At 48.3% G+C, this 24,892-nt stretch overlaps 1 protein-coding gene across 4 annotated transcripts in view; it reads left to right on the top strand.

The window, feature by feature from the left end:
- Positions 1-24,892, top strand: part of DGLUCY (D-glutamate cyclase) — a 107,860-nt gene that overhangs the window by 46,525 nt on the left and 36,443 nt on the right. For 3 of the 4 annotated variants that reach the window (XM_032287642.1, XM_032287641.1, XM_032287643.1), the window contains 6 exons: positions 6-136; positions 6,402-6,555; positions 9,444-9,642; positions 12,993-13,143; positions 15,500-15,622; positions 20,970-21,173. In XM_032287642.1, coding sequence (XP_032143533.1) covers positions 34-136; positions 6,402-6,555; positions 9,444-9,642; positions 12,993-13,143; positions 15,500-15,622; positions 20,970-21,173 — 934 coding nt within the window. In that variant the 5' untranslated portion in view covers positions 6-33. Of the gene's footprint in view, positions 1-5; positions 137-6,401; positions 6,556-9,443; positions 9,643-12,992; positions 13,144-15,499; positions 15,623-20,969; positions 21,174-24,892 lie in introns of those variants that run through there. The other variant, XM_032287644.1, reaches the window with a different exon arrangement.

Genomic DNA, 24,892 nt, shown 5'->3' with positions numbered 1-24,892 from the left:
CTCAGATTGTGTACCACTCATCAAGGTGGCACGATGCCCTTCACACTCCACCTGACGTCCCGCCTTCCCTCTGCCTTAAGGATTTTGATTCTACAAAGGAAACCAAACATCAGAAATATATCCAGCATGGCTGGGGGTAAGTGGTGCCAGACACTTTATAAAAAAAGGAAAAAAAGAAAGTTCCTGGAAATACCAGCTGCGTAGGGTCCACAAACTCCTGAGACTTCTAGATTCTGCATAGGAAACAGAACGTAAGGACAGAGGGACATTAGCTCTGGTCACTACTCAACTTCCTAGAAGAAACTGGAACCTTGGACCAGACTCAAGGTGTGGAAACTCATCAGATGGGTCTAAAGACACCCAGTTCTGATTGGTCACTCAGCCCCATCCAGAGAACCACCAGTAGGCTCAGATGATGAAACGTGTTGTCCCTCCTGGGAAAGTTCCCCAGGTTACACTGCAGTTGAGTCAGATTTGATTCAGACCAGTTCTCCCTACCCTTGACTGGCCTTATTCTCTGGGTGGCTCCTATCTCCCCACCTTTTCCTGGGAGTGACACCAAAGGCTCTAAAAGGTCCTGCAAGAGAAAACAGATACCAAATTTGTTATTGACCTAAGTCCAAGCAAAATTTCACTTTAAAAAAGACCCTTCTGGTTATAGTCTAAGTGCCCAAGGGAAAACTATCAGCACTGTCTAAAGCACTAGCGTGAGACCATTTTCCTTTAGTTTATTGATGTGTCTGGCCTCTGTTGCTGTATATGGGCTAACAGCGTTAACTGTGGTATAACAAAGCACTCTTAAACATAGTGGCTTAAAACCATAATTCTCACAATTCTACAATCAAGGCTGGTCTTAGCAGGGCGGTTCTTCTGTTCCATGTGGTGTCTTGGAGCTCAACCATCCAAGATGGCTTCTTCCTCACATGCCTGGTGACCAGTGGGATGGCTGGAACATCGGAGACTGGCTGAACGATTCTTTTCCATGAAGCCTCTTCAATAGTGGTAGCCAAACTTCTCTGTGTAGGAGCTCAGGACACCATGAGACAGATTCCAAAAGAATAAGTCCGAATGCCCAAACTCATATCAAGACTCTGCTGGCGTCACACTGACTAATGTCCCATCTGCCAAAGCAAATCACACAGCCAAGGCCAAAGTCAATGGGGAAGGGGCTACAATGGGTGTGAATACCAAGGAGCATGGTTTATATAAACTGGTGAAAAGCAATTGCGGTTTTTGCCTTTTTTTTTTTTTTTTTTTTTTTTTTTGAGATGTAGTTTTGCTCTTGTTGCCCAGGCTGGAGTGTGATGGCATGATCTCAGCTCACTGCAACCTCCACCTTCCGGGTTCAAGTGATTCTCCTGCCTCAGCCTTCTGAGTAGCTGGAACTACAGGTGCCCATCACCACGCCCGGCTGATTTTTGTATTTTTAGTAGAGATGGGGTTTCACCATGTTGGCCAGGCTGGACTTTAACTCCTGACCTCAGGTGATCCACCCACCTTAGCCCCTCAAAGTGCTGGGATTATAGGCATGAGCCACCACACCTCGCCCAGTTTTTTGCTATTAAAAAAAAAAAGTAATGGCAAAAACTGCAGTTACTTTTGCATCACCTAATATATACATTGAGAGCCACCAACATCGTAGTCTACAACAACCTCTCATATAAGAGCAGCGAACACTAGCTTAACTCCAGGTTGACGACTGCTTGCTAGGACCCTGGAGAGGCAACAGAGCAGAGCAGAGCATCCAGGGCCTTGGAGCCTGGAGAGAGACAGCCTGGGTGCGAGTCCCAGCTTTGCTTCTTACTAGTGGCAGAGCTGTGGACAAACTGTGACCTTTCTTTTTTTTTTTTTTTTTTTTTGAGACGGAGTTTCGCTCTTGTTACCCAGGCTGGAGTGCAATGGCGCAATCTCGGCTCACCGCAACCTCCGCCTCCTGGGTTCAAGCAATTCTCATACCTCAGCCTCCCGAGTAGCTGGGACTACAGGCACGCACCACCATGCCCAGCTAATTTTTGTATTTTTAGTAGAGACGGGGTTTCACCATGTTGACCAGGATGGTCTCGATCTCTTGACCTCGTGATCCACCCGCCTCGGCCTCCCAAAGTGCTGGGATTACAAGCGTGAGCCACTGTGCCCGGCCACAAACTGTGACCTTTCTAAGCCTCACCTACACAATGAAAATCGCCTGCCCAATGGGACTGTCGGGAGGGGCACCTGAGCGATTGCTGCTGCAGTGAAATGCTCCTCAAGGAGAGAAGCTCATTTTACCAAACAGCTGGAAAACTCCAGCTTGGAGCTGTTTTCTGGGGGCTTTCAATCAGATTAGGAATGTTAAAGGGTGTTTTTTCCTCTCTCTTGTCATTCAGTTAAAAAAAATGATTTGGGGGTAAAAGGACACAGAGAAATTACCAATTTCTCTCCACAAAGAAAAGTGTCATTGCCTTCCATGGAGCCCAGGGAACAGGGGGAGGCATGAATCACAACAGACCATAAGGAATCCTCCAAAAAGGTGAGGCCCCCAGAGTCCACCATCCTCTTCAAAAAGAGACCATGAGGGCGTCCATTCTGTGTCCTGTTACTAATGGGGACACCTTGGGGACTTTCCTATTCATCTCCAGCTGTGGAGATGAACAAAACCAAAACATAGTGCCCCGCAGAGTTCATTTAATTAAAAAGGAAACAAGCTTTGTATGCATTAATACCATCCTAATTTATTGTATTACAAATCCAGTTTGGGCCGGCCTCGGTGGCTCATGCCTGTAATCTCAGCACATTGGGAGGCCGAGGCGGGCAGATTGCCTGAGGTCAGGAGTTCAAGACCAGTCTGCCCAACATGGTGAAACCCCATCTCTACTAAAAATACAAAAAAATTAACCGGACATGGTAACATGTGCCTGTAGTCCCAGCTACTCGGGAGGCTGAGGTAGGGGAATTGCTTGAACCGGGGAGGTGGAGGTTGCAGTGAGCCAAGATCGCGCCACTGCACTCCAGCCTGGGAAACACAACGACTTTGTCTAAAAAAAAAAAAATCCAATATGTTCTCACAAGGGGCTTTGGAGGTAAGAAGAAGCAAGTGGGTGAGGCGGGGCGGGGAGGCCTCTAAGCCTGCTGAATCCTCTCCCATCTTGCTCCAGATAACTTTTAGAGGCATGCTGGGCTTGCTTGAGAAGGGTATCAGGTTCCTTGGGTTTTCGGCAGCTGGGGGTGTCTCGAGTGTCCTCATCTGGAAAGTCTGCTTGTAGCATTGGCAGGCACTGTAGCATCTGCAATAATGAGCTCTGGGCACCACGATTCGAGGGAGCCCGTCCTGGACATTCCCAGCAGATGGTTACATCTGTTTCACTCCACAGTCCCCATGGAGGACGGCGCTGCCCTCCTAGGGAAACCCAGTGCCCTCAGCCCGACGGAGGCTACTCCCTGATGAAGTGAGATGAGCTCAGCAGGCACCCGTCCCAGGTTTAAATGCTGGCTATGCTGTGCATCAGCTATGTGACCCTGGGAAAGTCACTTCATCTCTGTGAGACTCATTCTCCTCATCTATAAAATATAGATAATTACATGTGCAAATGACTTGGCACTGGGAGCCCGGCACATAAAAAGCACTCAGTAAATACTAGCCAACCAGATTATTGCAGGAGAGAAAGGGACATGGGTTGATAGAGCAAATCTGTCAGGGTAATTGTCCCCAAGGCTATGTCTCCAATAGAACATAATTAATTATAATTATTTTTTGAGACAGAGTATCGCTTTGTCGCCCAAGCTGGAGTGCAGTGGCGTGATCTCAGCTTCACTGCAGCCTCCGTCTCCTGGGTTCAAGCGATTCTCCTGCCTCAGCCTCCCTAGTAGTTGGGATCACAGGCATGCGCCACCACACCTGGCTAATTTTTGTATTTTTAGTTGAGATGGGTTTTGCCATATTGGCCAGGCTGGTCTCACACTTCTGACCTCAAGTGATTCACCCATCTTGGCCTCCCAAAGTGGTGGGATTACAGGCATGAGCTACCATGCCCAGCCCAATAGAGCATAATTATGTTTTTCTTTGGGATGGTCTTAATTTTCGAATATTGAGAAAAGCACAGAGAAGCAAATGACAAGCACACACAGCTCTGTCACCTGGAGACAATGGTGATTAACTTGTCACGTCCTTCCTTCTAGTTCTAATAGATGTTCTTTGGTGTCTGGGCATTCATGGGTTAGGTATTCATTGTAGTCTTCACTGTCTTATTTGTAGCTCTCTGTTTGGAGAAGGCTTTCCAGTTATTTGAAAGGACTTGGGTGTTGTGATCTAAGCTGTTTCTGCTTTAATGGACACCCCACGCCCAGTAATGCTGTCATTCTTGCAGACTCATTAGAGGTACAGCTCTGATGGTCTTGGACAAGATCTAGGAGAATTCTCTGGCTTACCAGGCAGAGATGCTTGTTCTCTTCCCTTGCTTTCTCCCAAAGAATCTCTCTCTCTCTCTGTTTTGAGCCACCTAAAGCTGGGGGTGGAGTGACACAGGCACCCCTGTAGCCACCAGCACTGTGAGTGTGCTGGGCCAGACCTGAAGCCAGCACAGCACTGGGTCTTACCCAAGCCCTGCTGTAACCACTCCCTGGCAACTGCCTATGTTCACTCAAGGCCGTGGGGTTCCGCAATTAGCAGGAACCAAAACCAGCCAGGCCTGGTTTTGTCTTTCTCTGCAGGGCGGTGAGTTCCCCCAGGCCCTGGGTGAATCCAGAAGAGCCGTCTGGGAGTCAGTGACTATAGCCGAAAACCTCAGATGTCTACCTGGTGTTCTACTGTATTGCAGCTGAGCTGGCACAAAAATGACAAGACACAGTCCTTTCCACTCTTCCGTCCCCTTTCCTTCTGGTTCTTTCACTCATTAATTTTACAAGAAGGAGAATATGTCCAACATATTGTTTCATTACCTAGTATAGTTCCTTTAATGACACATTACAGACATCTTTTAACGTCATCATTACATTCTTCTGTAACCATAATTTTAAACATCTATACAGGATTTCATTGAACAGTAACCTCAGTCCCTGCTTCCTGAACACTGAGGTGCTCAATCACTTACATACATTACCCCTCTGAGGTCTCTTGGAGGTAGGTATGCCATCTTATAGATGGGGAAACTGAGGCTGAGACATGCAAAGCCATGGCCCAAGGTCACACAGCTGGTCAGAGGCAGGATCAGGATTCAAGCCTGGGTGTGTTTACCACCAAAGCCAAAGGACTTCCATTGCGGAGAAAGTCTGGCTGCCCCCAGAGGAGGTCACAGGGTGCAGGGGGAGGCCTTCTCCTGTAGCTCTGTGAACACTGTGAGTCTGCTCAGGCAAGAATCTGCCCCGAAAACAGATACCCAAATGGCCAGTAAGACATGAAAAGGCAGTCAACCACACTAGTGGTTAAGACAACGTAAATTAAAGCCACAGGGGATACCACTGCACCCCCACAAGAATGGCTAAAAGGAAAAAGGCAATACAAAGTATTAGAGATGCTCACATACCACCGATACGAGTGTAGCTTGGTAGAACCACTTTGGAAAACTGCTTGTTAGTATCTATTCAAGTTGAACATGTGTCTATTTTACTGCCCCAGAAATGCACATTTGTGTACCCCAAAGTTCATGTTTGTGGCATTAAAATGTTCATGGCAGCACCATTTATAGTCCCAAATTGGAAACTGCTCAGATGTCCATTAGCAGTAGGGTTGGGTAAATACTCATTGCGTGAATATACTAGACAGCAGAGAGAATGAACTATTGTTAAATGCGACAATATGAATGAATCTCACAATATGTTGTTGAGTGAAAGAAGGTAGGCTTAAAAGACACATGGTGTATGATTCTATTATATGAAGTCCAAGAACAGGCAATAGTAAGATGTGGTGCTAGAAGTCAGGATAGTTGGCTGTCATTCCTTGATCTGGGTGCTGCTTACATGTGTGCATTCATTTCCTGGAAGTTCATCAAGCTCTAGGTTTGTGTATGTTTGTTTGAAGCCTACACTTTTTTGAGTGTAGGTAATGCTTCAATCAAAATTTATATTAGGCTGGGCAGGGTGGCTCACACCTGTAATCCCAGCCCTTTGGGAGGCCAAGACAGACAGATCAGTTGAGCCCAGAAGTTCAACACCAGCCTGGTCAATATGGTGAAACCCCGTCTCTACTAAAAATATACAAAATTAGCCAGGTATGGTGGCAGACACCTGTAATCCCAACTATTCAGGAGGCTGAGGCAAGAGGATTGCTTGAACCTGGGAGGTGGAGGTTGCAGTGAGCTGAGATTGCACCATTGTACTCCAGCCTGGGCAATAAGAGCAAAACTCCATCTCAAAAAAAAAAAAAAAATCAGAAAATGTCTGCCAGGAAACAGCTGACTGTATATTTTCCCTTCTCTCACCCTTCCCAGAGCTCCGACCAGCCATCCTGGTGGTCCTGCCCAGGTCCCTTGCTCCAGCCTTTGAAAGATTCTGCCAGGCCAACAATGGTCCTCTGCCCCTGCTGGGCCAAAGTGAGCCGGAGAAGTGGATGCTGCCCGCTCAAGGTGCTATCTCAGAGACGAGGTAAAAAGCCTGGGTTACTGTGGGTTGAAGATTGCAAGTGTCCAGGTGCTGTAGCCAGGTGTCTCTGCCATCAGGGGCCTCTCTGTCCAGCCTCAGGGACCCTCAGAGTGCCTGGTACAGAGTCTCACTTGTGACTGTTGCTCAGAAGCGAGCTGCCCTCCGCACTGTTCTGACCCCTCCCCCATCACCTGGCCCTTGCCCTGGCTAAGATCTTTGGGATCATGGAGAAATTCCAGCCCTGGATAAATCCCACTGGCTCTGCCATCTGTCTCCTCCATTGCCCAAGCCAGAAACCTGCCTGCAGATAATTAAGAAGAAAATTAAAAACACTTGCATTACCAACACCCAGAGACAGACATATTGTGTATTTTCTCCCAGACTGTCAAACTGTAAGCTATCTAGTAAATGTCCTCACTGATTCTGCGGCTGTGTACCTCTTCCGCGAGTCCACATTTCCCACGGCACCAGCACAGACCCGCATCTTCCCTGACCTGACCCTAGTCTCATTCTCTCTTCCCCGGCCCGGTCATCATCTGCTCTCCCAGCAGAGTGACTTTTTCTAGTGCTAAACCTGATCACGTGACTCTTCTCTTAAAACTCCTTCCGACCAGGCGCCATGGCTTGTGCCTGTCATCCCAGCCGTTTGGGAGGCTGAGGCAGGAGGATGGCTTGAGCCCAGGAGTTTGAGACCAGACTGGGCAACATGGGGAAGGCCTGGTCTCTACAAAATTTTTTTAAACAATTAGCTGGGCATAGCACTGTGCACCTGTGGTCCCAGCTACTCGGGAGGCTGAGGAGGATCGCTTGAGACCAGGAGGTTGAGGCTGCAGTGAGCTGAGATCATGCCACTGCATTCCAGCCTGGGCAACAGAGTGAGACCCTGTCTCAAAAAGTATATATAAAAAATAAAATAAAATTATTTGGCATCTTCTTATGGCTTGGACCTCATCCTGATCCCAAGACCCATTCGTTCTGGCCCAGCTGTTTCTCCTCTGACCCCTGACACTCCAGTCATCCCCAACCAGCTCCCCGGACAGAAAGCTCCCCAAGAACACTCCGTCATGATTTTTAGGATGGGAAGGTCCTTTGGAGACCCCACCTGGGCCCACGATTGTGTCTTTACATTTTTTCCTGGTGCCTCCCATGCTATCCACTTGGAGACTCCTAGAGCAGATCCCCCTAGTAAGCTTCCACATGCCACTTCCTCTGTCTGAGTGTGCATTCTTCCTTGCCCAACTGGCGAACTCCTATTCATGCCTCAAGACCCAGCACCTAACTCCTTTGTGGGAGAGAATCGATTTCTTCCTTCTCTGTGTCACTCTACTTAGACGGTTGACATTCACTGCTGTGTATTGCAAGTATCTGTCTTCAGCGAAGTCTTGCCTAGCAATGTAGGATTACAAGCTCTTTAAAGGCTGGAATGGGCCAGGCACAGTGGCTCACACCTGTAATCTCAGCCCTTTGGGAGGCTGAGGAGGGTGGATCACCTGAGATCAGGAGTTCGAGACCAGCCGGACCAACATGGTGAAACCCTGTCTCTACTAAAAATACAAAAATTAGCCAGGCATGGTGGCGCAGGCCTATAATCTCATCTATTCTGGAGGCTGAGGCAGGAGAATCACTTGAACCTGGGAGGCAGAGGTTGTCGTGAGACAAGATGGCTCCACTGCTCTTCAGGCTGGGCGTCAGAGCAAGACTCCGTATCAAAAAAAAAAAAAGAAAAAAAGGCCGGGCGCGGTGGCTCACGCCTGTAATCCCAGCACTTTGGGAGGCCGAGGCGGGTGGATCACGAGGTCAAGAGATCGAGACCATCCTGGTCAACATGGTGAAACCCTGTCTCTACTAAAAATACAAAAAATCAGCTGGGCATGGTGGCGCGTGCCTGTAGTCCCAGCTACTCGGGAGGCTGAGGCAGGAGAATTGCCTGAACCCAGGAGGCGGAGGTTGCAGTGAGCCGATATCGCGCCATTGCACTCCAGCCTGGGCAACAAGAGCGAAACTCTGTCTCAAAAAAAAAAAAAAAAAAAATTAGAAAACATAAAATAAAAAAACAAAGGCTGGGATGGTGTCTTCTCCATTGCTCTAGCCCCATCACCCAGCATGTGCCTGGCATGGAGGACTGGCTCAGTAAGAGTCTGGATGAGTAAATAATAACCTTGTAGCCAAAGAAGATTTTCAGACCTGCAGAAGCATTTCCTCTAAGGGAAGAGAAAAGCCGCACCCACTGCTAGCACTGAGAGGTTCCCCAAGATACATGTCCTCTGTCCCCTTTGGGCTGCTGGCCTCACCTCCGTAGCAGAGAGGGCACCATTTACTTCTTTTTTTTTTTTTTTTTGAGACAGAGTCTCACTTCATTGCCCTGGCTGGAGTGCAGTGGCGCCATCTTGGCTTACTACAACCTCCACCTCCCAGATTCAAGCAATTCTCCTGCCTCAGCCTCCTGAGTAGCTAGGTGTTCGCCACCATGCCTGGCTAATTTTTGTATTTTTAGTATAGGCGGGGTCTCACCATGTTGCCCAGGCTGGTCTTGAACTCCGGAGCTCAAGAGACCCACCTGCCTTGACCACCCAAAGTGCTGGGATTACAGGCATCAGCCACTGTGCCCCGCCACCATTTACCTTTCTCGGTGGTTTGGCTTGTCTTGGATTGAGGGTGTAGGAGACACACTGGGTGGGAGGTGGGAGTGTGTTCTATACATGCTGATTTAATCGTTTCTAATCTGGGGACATTTGAAGGATGCCAGCAAGGTCCCCTGCTGAAAACTATGCCCCCTACTCCGGTGCCAGGCTGGAAATGTCCGCACTAGACATCCTCTTCTCTCTCTGCAGCCTGTCTATAGTGAATTATCAGGGGCCGCAGTGAGAGTCTGCTTTCCCTTGTGTCCCCAGCACGAGCCGTCCCCAGTTCTGGAAATACCAGTCGGGTGCCTGCACCGGCAGCCTGACATCGCTGGAGCAGTTCTCTGAGCAGCTGAAGGACATGGTGGCCTTCCTCCTGGGCAGCAGCTTCTCCCTGGAGGAGGCCTTGGAGGAAACGGGCCTCCCCAGAAGAGACCCAGCAGGTCACAGCCAGGCAGGTGCATACAAGGTAGGATCATAGCCCACAACCCACAAGGGCAGAGTGGCCCGAAAATGCAGATCAACTTACATATTCCTGGGGTGGGGAGAGCAAGGGCGCTGGAGGCGGAACGCCTAAGCTGTAGCCCCAGCTCAGCCACTTTCTAGCTGTGCAAACCAGGAGAAATGATCGATCTCTCTGAGCCAGCCTCGATCCCACTCACCTCTGGGAGCACCCAGTGTGGCCCTTCTTCACGGTTCTGTGCTGTAAACCAAAGCTGCTCGGAATCTCGCTGGCTCTTTTAACTTCAGGCACCTCAGTGAGATTTAAAAAAAATCCTCCCTGGCTCAGGGGAGCCTCAGCCAGGGGGGATAATCCTGGCTCTGTAAATGCCCAGGGGTTTGAGGCAGGGCCTGGGCCAGGCGGTAGCGCATGGGTTAGATCTTTGTCCAGAAAGCCGGGTCATGTTCTTGGCTGGAGGTGGCCTCTGGCAGTCGCACACACAGCACAGGCGGCTTCTCTGGGACCTGCCCGCTGTACCTCTTCCAGCCCTTACTTGTGAAGGTGAGTGCTCCAGATTCCCTCGTTCCACAGACCCTTCCTGGACATTTGTTGGTAAAGTCTGAGAATTCACTCTGCTCCATCAGTGGTCAGCCAGCATAAACAGCCAGGCTCCAGGCTGCTTTCTTTACGGAGGACTTGGACCGGAGATTTCATCTGGGACTCTGGGACATTTATTAAAATGTCTTGGTTTGGGCTCCTTCCAGAGAGGCCCCAGCTGCCTCTGATCAGAAACAAAGCTGCCTATAGTCCATGCTGCCCTCATGGGTGAAGTGTGTGCCGAAGCTAAGGAAGGGTGGGGATGGGACCCCAGCTCTGGCGGGCACCCAGGGCAGGCTCTGGCTCTAGAACACACCGCCCTTTGTAGGAGGTGGGAGCTGAGAGGGCCTCATGGCTCATCACGTGCAGACTCTCATTTTAGATGAGGAAACCGAGGTCTAAAGAGAAAAAAGGACTTGCCCAAGTCCCAAAGCCAGATGGGAACCGGGAACTCCTGGCTTCCATCTGCAGAGTGTCAGTAGCAGAGATGTGACAATTAAATGATGCTTTGCTGTCACAAGAGCTGCTGATATGGCGGCTGTTTGTTGCTTACAAAGGTGCAAGTAAGTGCTCAACACAGCCTCACTGACCCTGAGGCTTATCAAATAGCTTTCAGTATCATCCACGCCTCTGCCCCTGGGCTCCAGGTAGAGGGGGCCGGACAGCCATCTGGAATTCCATTGCCCCCCTAACCCCCCACCCCGACCCTGGATGGGATGTGTCTCAGCCTTGGGGTGCGCTGCCTGGCTGTGCCAGTGGCTCCAGCGCGTCCCCTCTCCTGGGTGCTGTTATGCAGACACTCCTGACAGGCACACCGAGGTTCCATCCTGCTGCCACCAGGGTGGTGATAGCAAGCCCTTTAGGTGGTGGCCAAGGCTGTCACCGTGGATTACAGTCCTGGCCATGTCCTAAATCTTTCATAAGCTCTATTGCAGGCACCAGAAACCATTCAGGAGGTGGGGTGGGGGAACAAAACACCAGTGAAAGTCACACAGATCAAACCGGGCAAATTCTGTGAAGGCAGGAGGAACCAGGCAGCGCTCCGTGGGGTCTGGGGCCAGGCTTGTCGCTGGTGTGGATTCAGGAGGCGGAGCAGACACCAGCTCCTCCTGTGATGTTCTCCCTTGCCTTACTCAGCCCCTGATTCACCAGAGGCTCTTTACCTGTGGCCATGGTCCCTGCAGCCCCTGCAGCAATTCAGACGCTTCATGATATTGGATGGGGAAAAAATACATTTTTCACCAACCTTCCTTCCTTCCCTCCTTCCTTCCTTAAAAGTACGTTTTCCTCCTTCCTTCCTCCCTGTAAATGCTCAGGGATTTGTGGTAGAGCCTGGGCCAGGCAGTAGCGCCTGGGTTAGGTCTCTGTCCAGAAAGCCAGGTGATGTTCTTGGCTGGAGGTGGCCTCTGGCAGTCACACACACAGCACAGGCGGCCTCTCTGGGACCTGCCTGCTGTGCTTCTTCCAGCCCTTACTTGTCAAGGTGAGTACACCGGATTCATTCACCCCTTCCTCCTTCCTTCCTTCCTTCCTTCCTTTCCTTCTGTATTGCATTGCATCGTAATGTATTGTAATATTGCATTGCATTGCATTGTATTGTATTGTATTGTATTGTATTTTTGGCAGTTCTTGCTCAGTTGCCCAGGCTGGAGTGCAGTGGCACAATCATAGCTCACTGCAGTCTCAAACTCTTGGGCTCAAGGGATCCTCCTATCTCAGCCTCCCAAGTAGTTGGAACAACAGGCACACGCCACCACACCAAGCTAATTTATGCTTGTTTTTGTTGTTTTTGTAGAGATGGGTTTTCGCCATATTGTCCAGGCTGGTCTTGAACTTCTTGGCGCGCAAGCCATCCACCGTTCTCAGCCTCCCAAAATGCTGGGATTACAGGCGCAAGCCACCGTGCCCAGCGTGTTTTATTTTTATAACCTCAAGTCACATTTAATATTTCCTTCAATTATGAATGCAGGCAACAAATGGCTGTCCTATCAGCAGACCCTGTGACTTCGTGGCTGGCAACGGAAATCACAGATATCTTCATATCACGTTAGAGTTCTTCCTGATGTCTCAAAAATACCCTATATGCCGATCACTACTTCAAAGTTACAGTGATAGTAGGTCTTGTTTCTTAGGCTGCTACTGAGCAAGCATGCTTATTATTGTCTCACATTTTTCCTTTTTTTTTTTTTTGAGATGGAGTCTTGCTCTGTCACCCATGCTGGAGTGCAGTGGCACGATCTCAGCTCACTGCAACCTCTGCCTCCTGGGTTCAAGCGATTCTCCTGCCTCAGCCTCCCAAGTAGCTGGGACTACAGGCATGAGCCACCATGCCTGGCTAATTTTTGTATTTTTAGTAGAGACAGGGTTTCACCATGCTGGCCAGGCTGGTATTGAACTCCTGACCTGAGGATCTGCCTGCCTCGGCCTCCCAAAGTGCTGGGATTACAGATGTGAGTCAGGATAATCGGTTTCCTTTGGAATCCTGTGCATTTTCTTGTATGCAGTTAAAAGCATTACTCTGACCAGGGGTCCACAGCTGCACTAATCTACCAAAAGTGTCCGTGGCACACAAAAAGTTAAGATTCCCTATTTTCAACCAGTAATTAGCAGCAAACTCCCCCTCTCTATGTCACATAAAAATAGAAGCTAACTTCTATAACAGCGACTCCTCCTTCATTTAGCTGCCATGAACTCTTGGTGCTCAGAGCTTGGATCTGTGCTAATTCCATTTTTTAACGTTTTCACTTGATTTTTTTTTTTTTTTTTTTTTTTTTGGTCAGACAACGGTGCCTTGTGCTACCCATGCTGGCTTCTGCTGCCCTCTGGTGGTTACAATGAGGCCCATTCCCAAGGACAAGCTGGAAAGGCTGGTACGGACCAGCTGCTCCTTAGGGGGTGAGCAGGGACAACCTGTTCACATCGGTGACCCAGGTGAGTGTCTCTCTCCTGCCCATGACCCTGACAGCCTCTCTTGGAGTGGGGCCTGAGAAGCAGGCAGGAGCTTGCTACGTTCCTGAGCTCCCACGGCTTGTCTTTTTTTTCCAGTGGTCTCCAGGGGCAAAGGCCCTGACTAAGGCTCCAAAGCTCTGGCAGCTGTATCGGGGCTGGGCTTACTGATGCCCCTCAGGTTTAAAGGTGCCACCCTTGGCAGAATAGCCAGTCTCGCTGTGGTGTAAGTTTACATATATCATATCCTCTTGGGTTTTTACGGAGGCTTCTAATATATATGTAGGAAAAAAATATATATATATAATGAATATATGTATAGGATTTTGTCCACAATTCTTGCCTATGACTCCTAAAATTTTTGGGACCTCCAAAATGCTGTATTTTGTCTGGCAGGTTCAGGGCGTGGCTGGTCAATGGGAAGACTAAGGCAGGATTAGAAGGTTAGGACTTTCAGCTCCACCCCTCCCCGAAACCTCCAGGGAGGAAAGAGGCGCTGACGGTCAAGTTGATTACCCACAGCTGATGGTTTAATCAATCATGCTTATGCGATGAAGCCTCCGTAAAACCCCAAGAGGGTAGACTTTGGTGAGCTTCCACATAGCTGAACCATGCAGGTTCCTAGAGGGTGGTACCCAGGGAGGGCACGGAAGCTCCACACCCCTTCCCCCAAACCTCATCCTGGGCGTCTCTTCATCTGCATTCTTTGGCATATCCTTTATTTTTATTTTAATTAATTAATTAATTAATTTTTAAGACAGTTTCCCTCTGTCGCCCAGGCTGGAGTGCAGTGTTGCAATCTCAGCTCACTGCAACCTCCGTATCCTGAGTTCAAGTGATTCTTCTGCTTCAGCCTCCCAAATAGCTGTGATTACAGGCGCCCACCACCGTGCCTGGCTAATTTTTGTATTTTTAGTAGAGATGGGGTTTCACCATGTTGGCGAGGCTGGTCTTGAACTCCTGGCTTCAAGTGATCTGCCCATCTTGGCCTCCCAAAGTGCTGGGATTACAGGCATGAGGCACCGCACCCAGCCTGCAATATCCTTTATAATAAACTGGTAAAGATAAGTAAATGTTTCCTCAAGCTCTGTAAGCTGCTTCAGCACATTAATCAAACCCAAAGACAGTTCATCAAACTGGAGGTCAGTTGGTCAGAAGTTCCGGAGGCCCAGATTTTCGACTGGTGTCTGTTGGGGGCAGCGGTGGGGACTGAGCCCTCAACCCGTGGGTTCTGATATCCAGGTAGAATGGAATTGGAAGGCACCCAGCTGGTGTCTCTTGCTTGATGGTAGGGAGAAACCCCCACAAATTTGGTCACAGGGGTCTTCTGTGTTGATGACTGTTATTGTGGTGTGAGAGCCGAGGACGCACACTGTTTGGACACAACTTTTTTCTCTATGCGCTCACCCACTGGTGATCTTTGATAAGCGTAAAGCTCCTATGAACTTCCAATGAATCTGGGGTTGGGGAAAGCCAAGGGTGGCAGCAGGGCTCTTTGCCCAGAGATTTGAGCTCAAAGCAACCTCTAATCCGGGCTGCTATTTGCTGATATATTGGGTAGAGTTGGCTTTGTTCCAAATGTTAATTTGAGCCAAAATCCATTGATCCCCAGCGTATTAACTCAATCTGAGAGTGAGTGAACAGATCCAAGATGAAGAGCCAATATCAAGAAGCCATGCAGGCCTCTTGGAGGCTCTCTGAGGGCCTGATGAGAGCTTGCGACTGGGCCTTGGATGAGGGTACAAGGTTGGCATACCTGAACTTGCTCAGCTGTGTAACCAACAAAATTAGACAAAACCTAGCCTTCTGCAGAAATGCAATCAGCACTTGCTGACTTCATCGCATGAGAATGATTTTTCGGGGCCACCTACCAGGACGGTGTCTGCTGAGGAGTTTTATCATTAGCGGGATGGATTGGGCCCAGCACATCCCTCTTTGCTGTCTTCAGGATGAGGTTGCTGCTGGTAGGCAAGCAGCTGAGGTTAGGTGCATGAGATGGGACTCAGCCTGGACCAAGATCAACTCCCCAAGGCTGACTTCGGTAGCAATCTGCACCATGAGAGTACTAGACTCAACACACCCAAGGCTCTTTCCAGAAATCACGCCATGGAGTTTGAGATGCTGTGTTCTGAAATCAGCAGTCCACATGGACTGTGAATTATGGAGTACCTTGAGCTGACAAAGCCTTAAGTCCTATTCTCCCTCACCTCTTCCTCAAATACCATTTAAAATAATCCTGCCGCTTGAGTTTCTTTTTTAGGGAAAGAACCATGAGCGACTTGACCAGTTCCAGTTGGGTGCTCCCTGCAGAGGGAATTACACTTTCCTTTTCCATCTGCAGAATTGTTGGGAATCAAAGACCTTTCCAAACCTGACTACGGGGATGCCATGGTGTGTCCCCCAGGGGAGGTCCCAGTGTTCTGGCCTTCTCCGCTGACCAGTCTCGGAGCTGTCAGCAGCTGCGGTACGTTGGGTGATCACGGGACAATCACTCTGCCCTAGGATGGAGCCCAGTGGGGTCTAGTTCTTGAAAGCACAGTCTTGCAGCACAGTGATTTAAAAATGAAGCCGTAAAACAAAACACAAAATGGAGGGCTACGGCTACAGTGAATATCTGTCTGGTTTCCTTCTTTTAATCCCAGGGCTGGAGTTCCTCACCAGAGCACTTTGTCTTACAACTCAAATTTTTCTTGTTGTTGGTTTTTTGGGTTTTTTTGAGACACAATCTTGCTCTGTCATCCAGGCTGAAGTGATCTTGATCTTGGCTCACTGCAACCTCTGCCTCTCAGGCTAGAGTGATTCTCCTGCCTCAGCCTCCCAAGTAGCTGGAATTACAGGTGCATGCCACCACACCTGGGTAATTTTTGTATTTTTAGTAGAGACGAGGTTTTGCCATGTTGGCCATGCTGGTCTTGAACTCCTGGCCTTAAGTGATCGCCTACCTTGGCATCCCAAAGTGCTTGGATTAAAAGAGTGAGCCACGGCATCTGGCTTCAAATATGTTTTGATTAAATATGTTTGTTTTTCCTTCCTTCCTCCACCCCTCCTTCCCTCCCTCCCTCCCTCTTCCCCTTTCTTCCTTCCCTTTCCCTTCCTCCCTCCCTCTCTTTTTCTCTTTCTTCTTTCTTCCTTCCTTCCCTCTTTCCTTCCTTCCTTCCTTTCTTTCTCTCTGTTCTTTCTCTTTTTTCTCTCTTTTTCTTCCTCCCTCCCTCCCTTCCTTCTTTCCTTCCTCTTTCTTTTCTTTCTTTCCCTCTTTCCCTCTTTCTCTCTTTCTGTCTTTCTCTCTTTCTTTCTTTCTTTCTTCTTTCTTCTTTTGTCTTTCTTTCTCTCCTTCTTTCTTTCTCAGGGTCTCACTCTATTGCCCAGGCTGGAGTTCAGTGGCACCATCATAGCTCACTGCAGCCTCAAACCTCTGGGGTCAAGTGATCCTCCCACCTCAGCCTCCCAGGTGGTTGGGACTACAGGCATACACCACCATACCCAACCAAATTTTAGAAATTGTTTGTAGAGATGGGGTCTTGCTACATTGTCCAGGCTGGTCTCAAAGTCCTGGCCTCAAGTGATTCTCCTGCCCTGGCCTCCTGAGTCGTAGAGATTACAGGCATGAGCTGCTTACTCCAGTATTTTGATTAAGTATATTTTATCTGCTGAAACATCCCCACCCATTCTAGCAGGAGGACTAACCTTTAGCTTAGCTTTTTGAGACATTCTTTTTGAGACATTCTGGGGATTGGTGGCACCTTGAAAACAAAGGTGAAGCCAAGGAATATAACTAAACAAATCATTTCCCATGGTATTTGCAAGGTGATTATAATAAACAAGGCCAGCAGCCATACATTTTTTTCAAAGGCCTTGGGTGATATTACAACAAAGAGACACACGGGGGCGCCCTCCTGAGCTCACAGTAAGCTAGGAAGGTGATGGAAACGTGAAAAATAACAGCTACTGCAGACCACGGTCATGGACACTGGAAAATTCTGGCCAGGCCAGCCATACTTGCGCTATAAGCACAGAATCTAGTGTTACTTTAATTTATTTTGAAAGCATTCATGAGAGTTCAGCTCTCAGAATGGCCTCATGAGAGGGAAAGATATCCCTATGTGGTGAGGAGGCGTGGCTGCCAAGATCCACAGGCTTCCATTCATTCGTTTGTTTACTTACACGTGTTGAGAATCTGCTATGTACCAGGCATGCATCCAGGCCTCGGAAGTACAGTGCTCCATGGGACGGGAGGGAGTCCTCTGGGTGCTCGTGGTCTTTTCCGAGTGTGTGTGTGGGCATGTGCGTAGACACACACACCTACGTGCAGGAAATGTCCCCCAGCCCAGTGGCCTCACCGCTTTCCCACCACTGGCCGTGGCAGGTGCCCTGCAGAGGCCTCACTGCCATGGGCACCCCAGCACGCCCCAGCCCTTTAGTTCTGACAGCAATGGCACAGTTGATCATAGATGAGAACTAGTGACATCAGACAGGGACAGCCTTGAATCATTCTCAAGCTTCCTTTATTTTTATTCTTATGTTTTGGAGACAGGGTCTTGCTCTGTCACCCAGGCTGAATGCAGTGGCACGATCATGGCTCACTGCAGCCTTGACCTCCTAGGCTCAAGCTACCCTCCCACCTTAGCCTCTGGAGCAGGTGGAACCCCAGGCATGCACCACCATGCCCAGCTAATTTTAATTTTTTAGAGATGGGATCACACTATGTTGCTCAGGCTGGTCTCAAGCTCCTGGGCTCAAGCAATCCTTCCACCTCGGCCTCCCAAAGTGCTGGGATTATAGTCGTGAGCCACCATGCCTAACCTGAACTTCAATATTTAAACTGCTATTAGCAATAGATTATTTGCTGCAGACCTCACGACTGATGGGGACAAAAACCTGTGTCATGCTCTGAGCTGACTGTTCTGATATGTACTTGGCATTGGAGTGACCAGTTTTAGGTGCTGTCCAAAACACAGCCAGACAATGATGACATTCATCAGATTCATGACTTCTTCCCCTTACACATCAAATATAAAAGTTATGTATCTATCAGACTTTCATTTTAAAGTGCTGGCTTACTGTGACTTTCTATTAAATATGAAACATTAAGCAGGTGTGGTGTCTCACACCTATAATCCCAGTACTTTGGGAGGCTGAGGTAGGCTGATCACTTGAGATCAGGAGTTCAAGACCAGCCTGGCCAACATGGTGAAACCCTGTCTCTCCTAAAAATATAAAAATTAGCCGGGTGTAATGGCACACACCTGTAATTCCAGCTACTTGTGAGGCTGATGCATGAGAATCACTTGAACCCCGGAGGTAGAGATCGCAGTGAGCTGAGATCACACCACTGCACTTCAGCCTCGGTGACAGAGAGCGAGAATCTGTCTCAAAAAAAAAGAAAGAAAGAAACTTTATTGTTTCTGTGAAATCCAAGATTTATTTACTCAATCCACATCTGCATTTATTGAACACTTATTATGTGCAAGGCACTCTGTGAGATCCTGAAATGGGTGAGCAGTGGTCGCTCTTCTCCAGGAGCATACAGCTGAGTGGAGATGAGTACTCAAGGATCATAATGACACTGAAGAAGGCAGAAGAGGTAGACAGTATGGTATTAAGCACTTAATGAGCTAGGCACAAGAAACTAAGAATGAGTAAGATACCGCATGGGTCAGGCCAGGCTCCATGGCTCGTGCCTGTAATCCCAGCACTGTGGGAGGCTGAGGCAGGAGATTTGCTTGAACCCAGGAGTTTGAGGCTGCAGTGAGCTGTGTTGCATTACTGTACTCCAGCCTGGGCAACAGAGCAAGCCCTTGTCTCTAAAAATTAACAACATTTGTTGTTGTTTTTTAGAGACAACATAGAGCCTATGTATATATATGAGGCTGGGCACAGTGGCTCACACCTGTAATCCCAGCACTCTGGGAGGTCGAGATAAGTGGATCACCTGAGGTCAGGAGGTCAAGATCAGCCTACCCAACATGATTAAACTCTGTCTCTACTAAAAATACAAAAATTAGCTGGGGGTAGTGGTGCACACCTATAATCCCAGCTACTTAGGAGGCTGAGGCAGGAGAATTGCTTGAACCTGGGAGGCAGAGGTTGCAGTGAGATGAGATTGCACCACTGCAACCTGGGTGACAGAACGAGAGTGTGTCAAAAAAAAATTAATTAATATATATGTATATATATATATACGGTGCTTGTTTAATTATGCAAACCATCATTTATTGAGGGCATACTCTGAAAAAGCACTTTGCTAAACACTTAAAAATTTTTTTTTTCTTTTTTAAACCACGAGTATGGTAAAAACCTTTTTTTTTTTTTTTTTTTTTTTTTTTTTTTTGAGATAGGTTCTTGCTCTGTTGCTTAGGCTGGAGTCCAGTGGCGCGATCTCAGCTCACTGCAGACTTCGCCTCCCGGGTTCAAGCAATTCTCCCACCTCAGCCTCCTAGGTAGCTGGGAGGTTAATTTTTGTATTTTTAGTAGAGACGGGGTTTCACCATGTTGGCCAACCTGGTCTGGAACTTCTAACCTCAGGTGATCCACCCTTCTCTGCCTCCCAAAGTGTTGGGATTACAGGCATGAGCCACCATGCCCAGCCTGCTAAACACTTTAATGTACACGTTCCAATTTTGTTCCGACAACAGCCATATGAGGCATTATCATTACTTTACAGTCAAATAAACAGGATTAAAGAATAAAGCCGGGCCAGGCATGGTGGCTCACACCTGTAATCCCAGCACTTTGGGAGGTGGAGGTGGGCAGATCACCTGAGGTCGGAAGTTCGAGACCAGTATGGACAACACGGTGAACCCTGTCTCTACTAAAAATACAAAAATTAGCTGGGCATAGTGGTGTACACCTATAATCCCAGCTACTTGAGAGGCTGAGGTGGGAGAATCGCTTAAACCTGGAGGCGGAGGTTGCAGTGAGCCGAGATTGTGCCGTTGCACTCCAGCCTGGCCGACAGAGCAAGACTCCATCTCAAAAAAAAACAAAAAAAAGAATAAAATCAATCAAGTCACTTCTCAGATTCATGTATAATCACAATGCTAAAACCACTCCTTAATAACTATGCTATGTTAGATTTCACATTGCCTGAAATCTAACAAGGGAGAGCCTTTACAGAATAAAACTAACATAAATCAAAGCAAAATATACATGATGTAAGGAAAAATAGAAACGATGCTCACAGAGAGTTCCAAATTTAACATTTGCTGGAAAGCAAAGCAAGATGGCTTCATGAGCTTTAAGAATCCAGTAAATAATGCCGGGCGCGGTGGCTCACGCCTGTAATCCCAGCACTGTGGGAGGCCGAGGCGGGTGGATCACGAGGTCAAGAGATCGAGACCATCCTGGTCAACACGGTGAAACCCCGTCTCTACTAAAAATACAAAAAATTAGCTGGGCATGGTGGCGCGTGCCTGTAATCCCAGCTACTCAGGAGGCTGAGGCAGGAGAATTGCCTGAACCCAGGAGGCGGAGGTTGTGGTGAGCCGAGATTGCGCCATTGCACTCCAGCCTGGGTAACAAGAGCGAAACTCCGTCTCAAAAAAAAAAAAAGAATCCAGTAAATACTTCCTGATATTCATGGATTCAATTGATGCAATCACCTAGGCCTGTAGCTATTAAAGACAAGTGTTTAAATGGAACTCGTGGTAGCCACAAACCAGCTTGTTCTGACCTTGGTGCCAACAAGTGGCATAGGGCGTGCCTAAGCTGAGTTGATGGCCGGGTGCCATCTTGCCTATCAACAGTGGGCTAGATGAGGGTAGACTGGGCTTGATGGAGCGGCTGGGCTTAGACCCTCCCGTTGTATGTTTTAGGGGCCCCACTGGCTTTTGCCAGCATGCCAGGCTGCACAGTTATGACTGACCTGAAGGATGCAAAGGCTCCAGCTGGCTCTCTCACCCCTGAGAGAATTCCGGAGGTCCATCACATTGCCCAGGATCCTCTGCACTACAGCACAGCCTCAGTGTCCGCTTCTCAGAAGATCAGAGAACTAGAGTCTATAATCGGCATAGACCCAGGTAAGAAACAATGCATTTGCACCTGGAGACACTCACCACTGACATCATTTTCAGTGAAAAAGGCAGGATGCAAAATGTATCCACAGGATGGTTTTATAAATGTTGATACTGCATATGAATCTCAAAAAGACCAGAATTAAATACACCGGAATACTGACATTGATGGTCTCTAGGTAGTGCTATTATGAATAATTTTTCCTTTCTTTTTTCTTTTCTTTTCTTTCTCTCTCATTCTCTCTCTCTCTCTCTTTCTTTTTCTTTCTTTTTTTTTTTTTTTTTTTTTTTTTTGAGACAGAGTCTCACTCTATTGCCCAGGCTGGAATGCAATGATGTGATATCGGCTCACTGCAACCTCTGTCTCCAGGGTTCAAGTGATTCTCCTGCCTCAGCCTCCTGAGTAGCTGGGATTACAGGCACACACCAACCTGCCTGCCTAATTTTTGTATTTTTAGTAGAGGCAGGGTTTCACCATGTTGGCCAGGCTGGTCTGAACTCCTTGACCTCATGATCCTCCCACCTTGGCCTCCTGAGTAGCTGGGACTACAGGCTGGCACTACCATACCCGGTTCAGTTTTTGTTGTACTTTTAGTAGAGATGGGGTTTTGCCATGTTGTCCAGGCTGGCCTCAAACTCCTGAGCTCAAGTGGTCTGCCCACCAAAGTGCTGGGATTACAGGCATGAGCCACCACGCCCGGCCCTGCTGATTCCAGTTAGAAAGGGGTTTGCTGAAAGCTGGTTGAGGGGCTTTTATCTTCCAGCTGTGTCTTCATTTAAGGGCTGAATTTCTAATCCCAGGTGGCCAGCAGACACCACAGTTTCACCCACCATTGCACGTGGTAAGTTCCCTCGTTGGCAAACACTCATGAGAGAATTACGGTGTAGACTGTACCTCAGTTTCCTCGTCAGCGTAACAGGAGTAATGACAATTACGCCTCTCTCTCCGGGCTGTGGTGCATAATAAGGATAATGGTGTCACCTACCAAGTTGTACTCTGCCAGGCCTCAGGCTGCAAACATTTACACGTTTCATCTCATTCAATTCTCCCGATGACTCTACGTGGAGGCAACTATGATTAACTTCATTTAACACGTGAGGAAACTGAGACAGACAAGGTGCAGAGACCTGTCAGAGTCCACATACCTAGTAGGTGGGCAAGGCAGATCTTGAACCCGTGTCTGCTGACTTCGAGCTCATGATTTATAAATGTCAGCTAAATTAGAATCTGAGTCTAAACGGTAAGTCACAGTCTTACCTGGGCAGTTGAAAGAATGCTCCAGCGACTCCTGGTTGTCCCTCTTCTGGACCTTCTCGTGGGCTGTGCTCCTAAACCTGGGGTACGAACCACCCTTGGCACCTGGAATGACTGGAGAGGAGAAGCCATACGTGGCCTCCCCACCCGCCCACCTGACTTTCGTTCCCCAGAGTCAGGTGGGCTGGTGGGGAGACCCAGGGAGCTACCTGGGTCAATGGTGGCCCACCTCGGTAGAGAGCTGAGGGGTGAGGCCAGCCTGCAAAGCAGCCATCAAGTCTCTAGGCTGGACTTCCAGGGCCCAGGCAGAACCAATTCCCGTGCTAGCTTAAAGTCTATGGCAGCTGGGCAGAGCCCCAAAACAGACAGACTGGGACCTTCCCTTACTGGCCAGCACTGTCACGAATCTCACAGTACAGATCAGCTCCAGAAATGCCTAATCCTCGGGAGGCCGAGGTGGGAGGATCACTTGAGGTCAGGAGTTCAAGACCAGCCCAGGAAATGTAGAGAGATCCTAGCTCTAGAAAAAAATAAAAAAATTAGCTGGGTGTGGTGTCACACGCCTGTGGTCCTAGCTACTGGGGAGGCTGAGGTGTGTGGATCGCTTGAGTTCAGGAGGTTGAGGCTGCAGTGAACCGTGACTGCACCACTGCACTCCAGCCTAGGCAACAGAGCAAGACCCTGTCTCAAAAAAATAATAATAATAATAGAAAAATCACTGTCTGATTCTCTCCCCTGGGTCTGGGAGCAAAAGTTGTCTTCCAATGGCAGGGGCATCTGTAGTAACTAAATTTCCTGCTGAACCCCTGGACATAGCTCTTTGCTTGTTTGCCTTCTGTTAGGTTGTTCATTCATTTATTCTGTAGAGAATATGGTTTCCTTTACATATAATCCTACAGTAAATTAAGGATATAATCCCACCATAGATATATCTAGTAGGTCACATGCTCATGACTGTGTATACATAAAGTCTCTTGCACAGTTGATCCCCTGGGTGGATTTTTTTTTTCTTTTGAGACATAGTCTCACTCTGTCACCCAGGCTGGAGTGCAGTGGTGCCATCTTGGTTCATTGCAACCTCTGCCTCCTGGGTTCAAGCAATTCTCGTACCTCAGCCTCTCAGCATAGCTGGGATTATAGGCATGTGCCACCATGCCTGGCTAATTTTTGTAATTTTAGTAGGGATGGGATTTCACTATGTTGGCCAGGCTTATCTCAAGCTCCTGGCCTTGAGCAAACTGCCCACCTCAGCCTCCCAAAGTGCTGGGATTACAGGGGCGAGCCACTGTGCCCGGCTGGATTTTTTTTTTTCTTTTTTTTTTTGAGATACGTTCTTGCTCTGTCCTCCGGGCTGGAGTGCAGTGGTACAATCATAGCTCACTGCAGCCTCACTCTCCGGGGCTCAAGGTACCCTCCCACCTCAGCCTCCTGAGTAGCTGGGACTACAGGTACACACCACCATGCTGGGCTAATTTTTAACTTTTATTTGTAGAGATGGGGTCTCCCTTTCTTGCCCAGGCTGGTCTTGAACCTCTGGCTTCAAGCAATCATCCCTCCTCCGTCTCTCAAAGTGTTCAGATTACAGATGGGAGCCACCGCTCCTGGTGCTCTGGATGGATATATATTTTTAAAATTTCTGCCATCCCTTCTCCTTCACAAAGATTCTTACCCAGGCAGATGGCTCTCCACTTAGCACAGGGTCATGAGGGAAGATGAATTATTAACTCTACCATTAGCTCAGATTTTTAAAAAAGTAATTGGGGAGTAAATTTATTGCCAACATGATGCCCCCATTGCTTAATAAAGTGAGCTAAGAAGTCAGCCACAAACGTGACCCATCAATGTTGTGCAGGCTGCAAGACGCAGCTTGAAGGATGAGGCTGGGGGAGGCGGATTTACAGCTGTTGGACGTGTCAATGTCATCCATTGAGATCATCTTTAATCCCCAAGAACAACAGATGCTTTTGATCCCCACTATATTAAATAAGCAGATAGAAGATTCATAACAGCATCTTGAGCATTACTCACTGGGCATAACAATAGACCCACTCAGTCATTTTTGAGAGGATGTTGGCTTGCATTTGAGGTGCCTGGAGAATATGAAGGGATATAGGGTTTACAGTAATAATTTTTGCACTGATGATAAAATCATCATGAACTTATTGACCGGTTTACAGTTGACCAAGTTCTCACTCTCCACTTCTCGCTTTGGTGCTCACCATGCCCTATGAAATAGGTGACATCCCAATTGTTTTCTTTAAAAATGTTATTCTTCTCCCTGTCCCCACTTTTTTTGAGATGGCATCTTACTCTGTTGCCCAGGCTGGAGTGCAGTGGTGCGATCTCAGCTCACTGCGACCCCTGCCTCCCAAGTTCAAGCGATTCTCCTGCCTCAGCCTCCCAAGCAGCTGGGATTACAGGTGGGCACCACCATGCCCGGCTAATTTTTGTATTTTTAGTAGAGACAGAG

This window comes from Sapajus apella, unplaced genomic scaffold (genome assembly GCF_009761245.1).
Source record: "Sapajus apella isolate SASKATOON/1434 unplaced genomic scaffold, GSC_monkey_1.0 scaffold20, whole genome shotgun sequence".
Taxonomy (NCBI): domain Eukaryota; kingdom Metazoa; phylum Chordata; class Mammalia; order Primates; family Cebidae; genus Sapajus; species Sapajus apella.
Note: the sequence above shows the minus strand (reverse complement) of the source record. Positions and strands in the feature narration are given on the sequence as shown.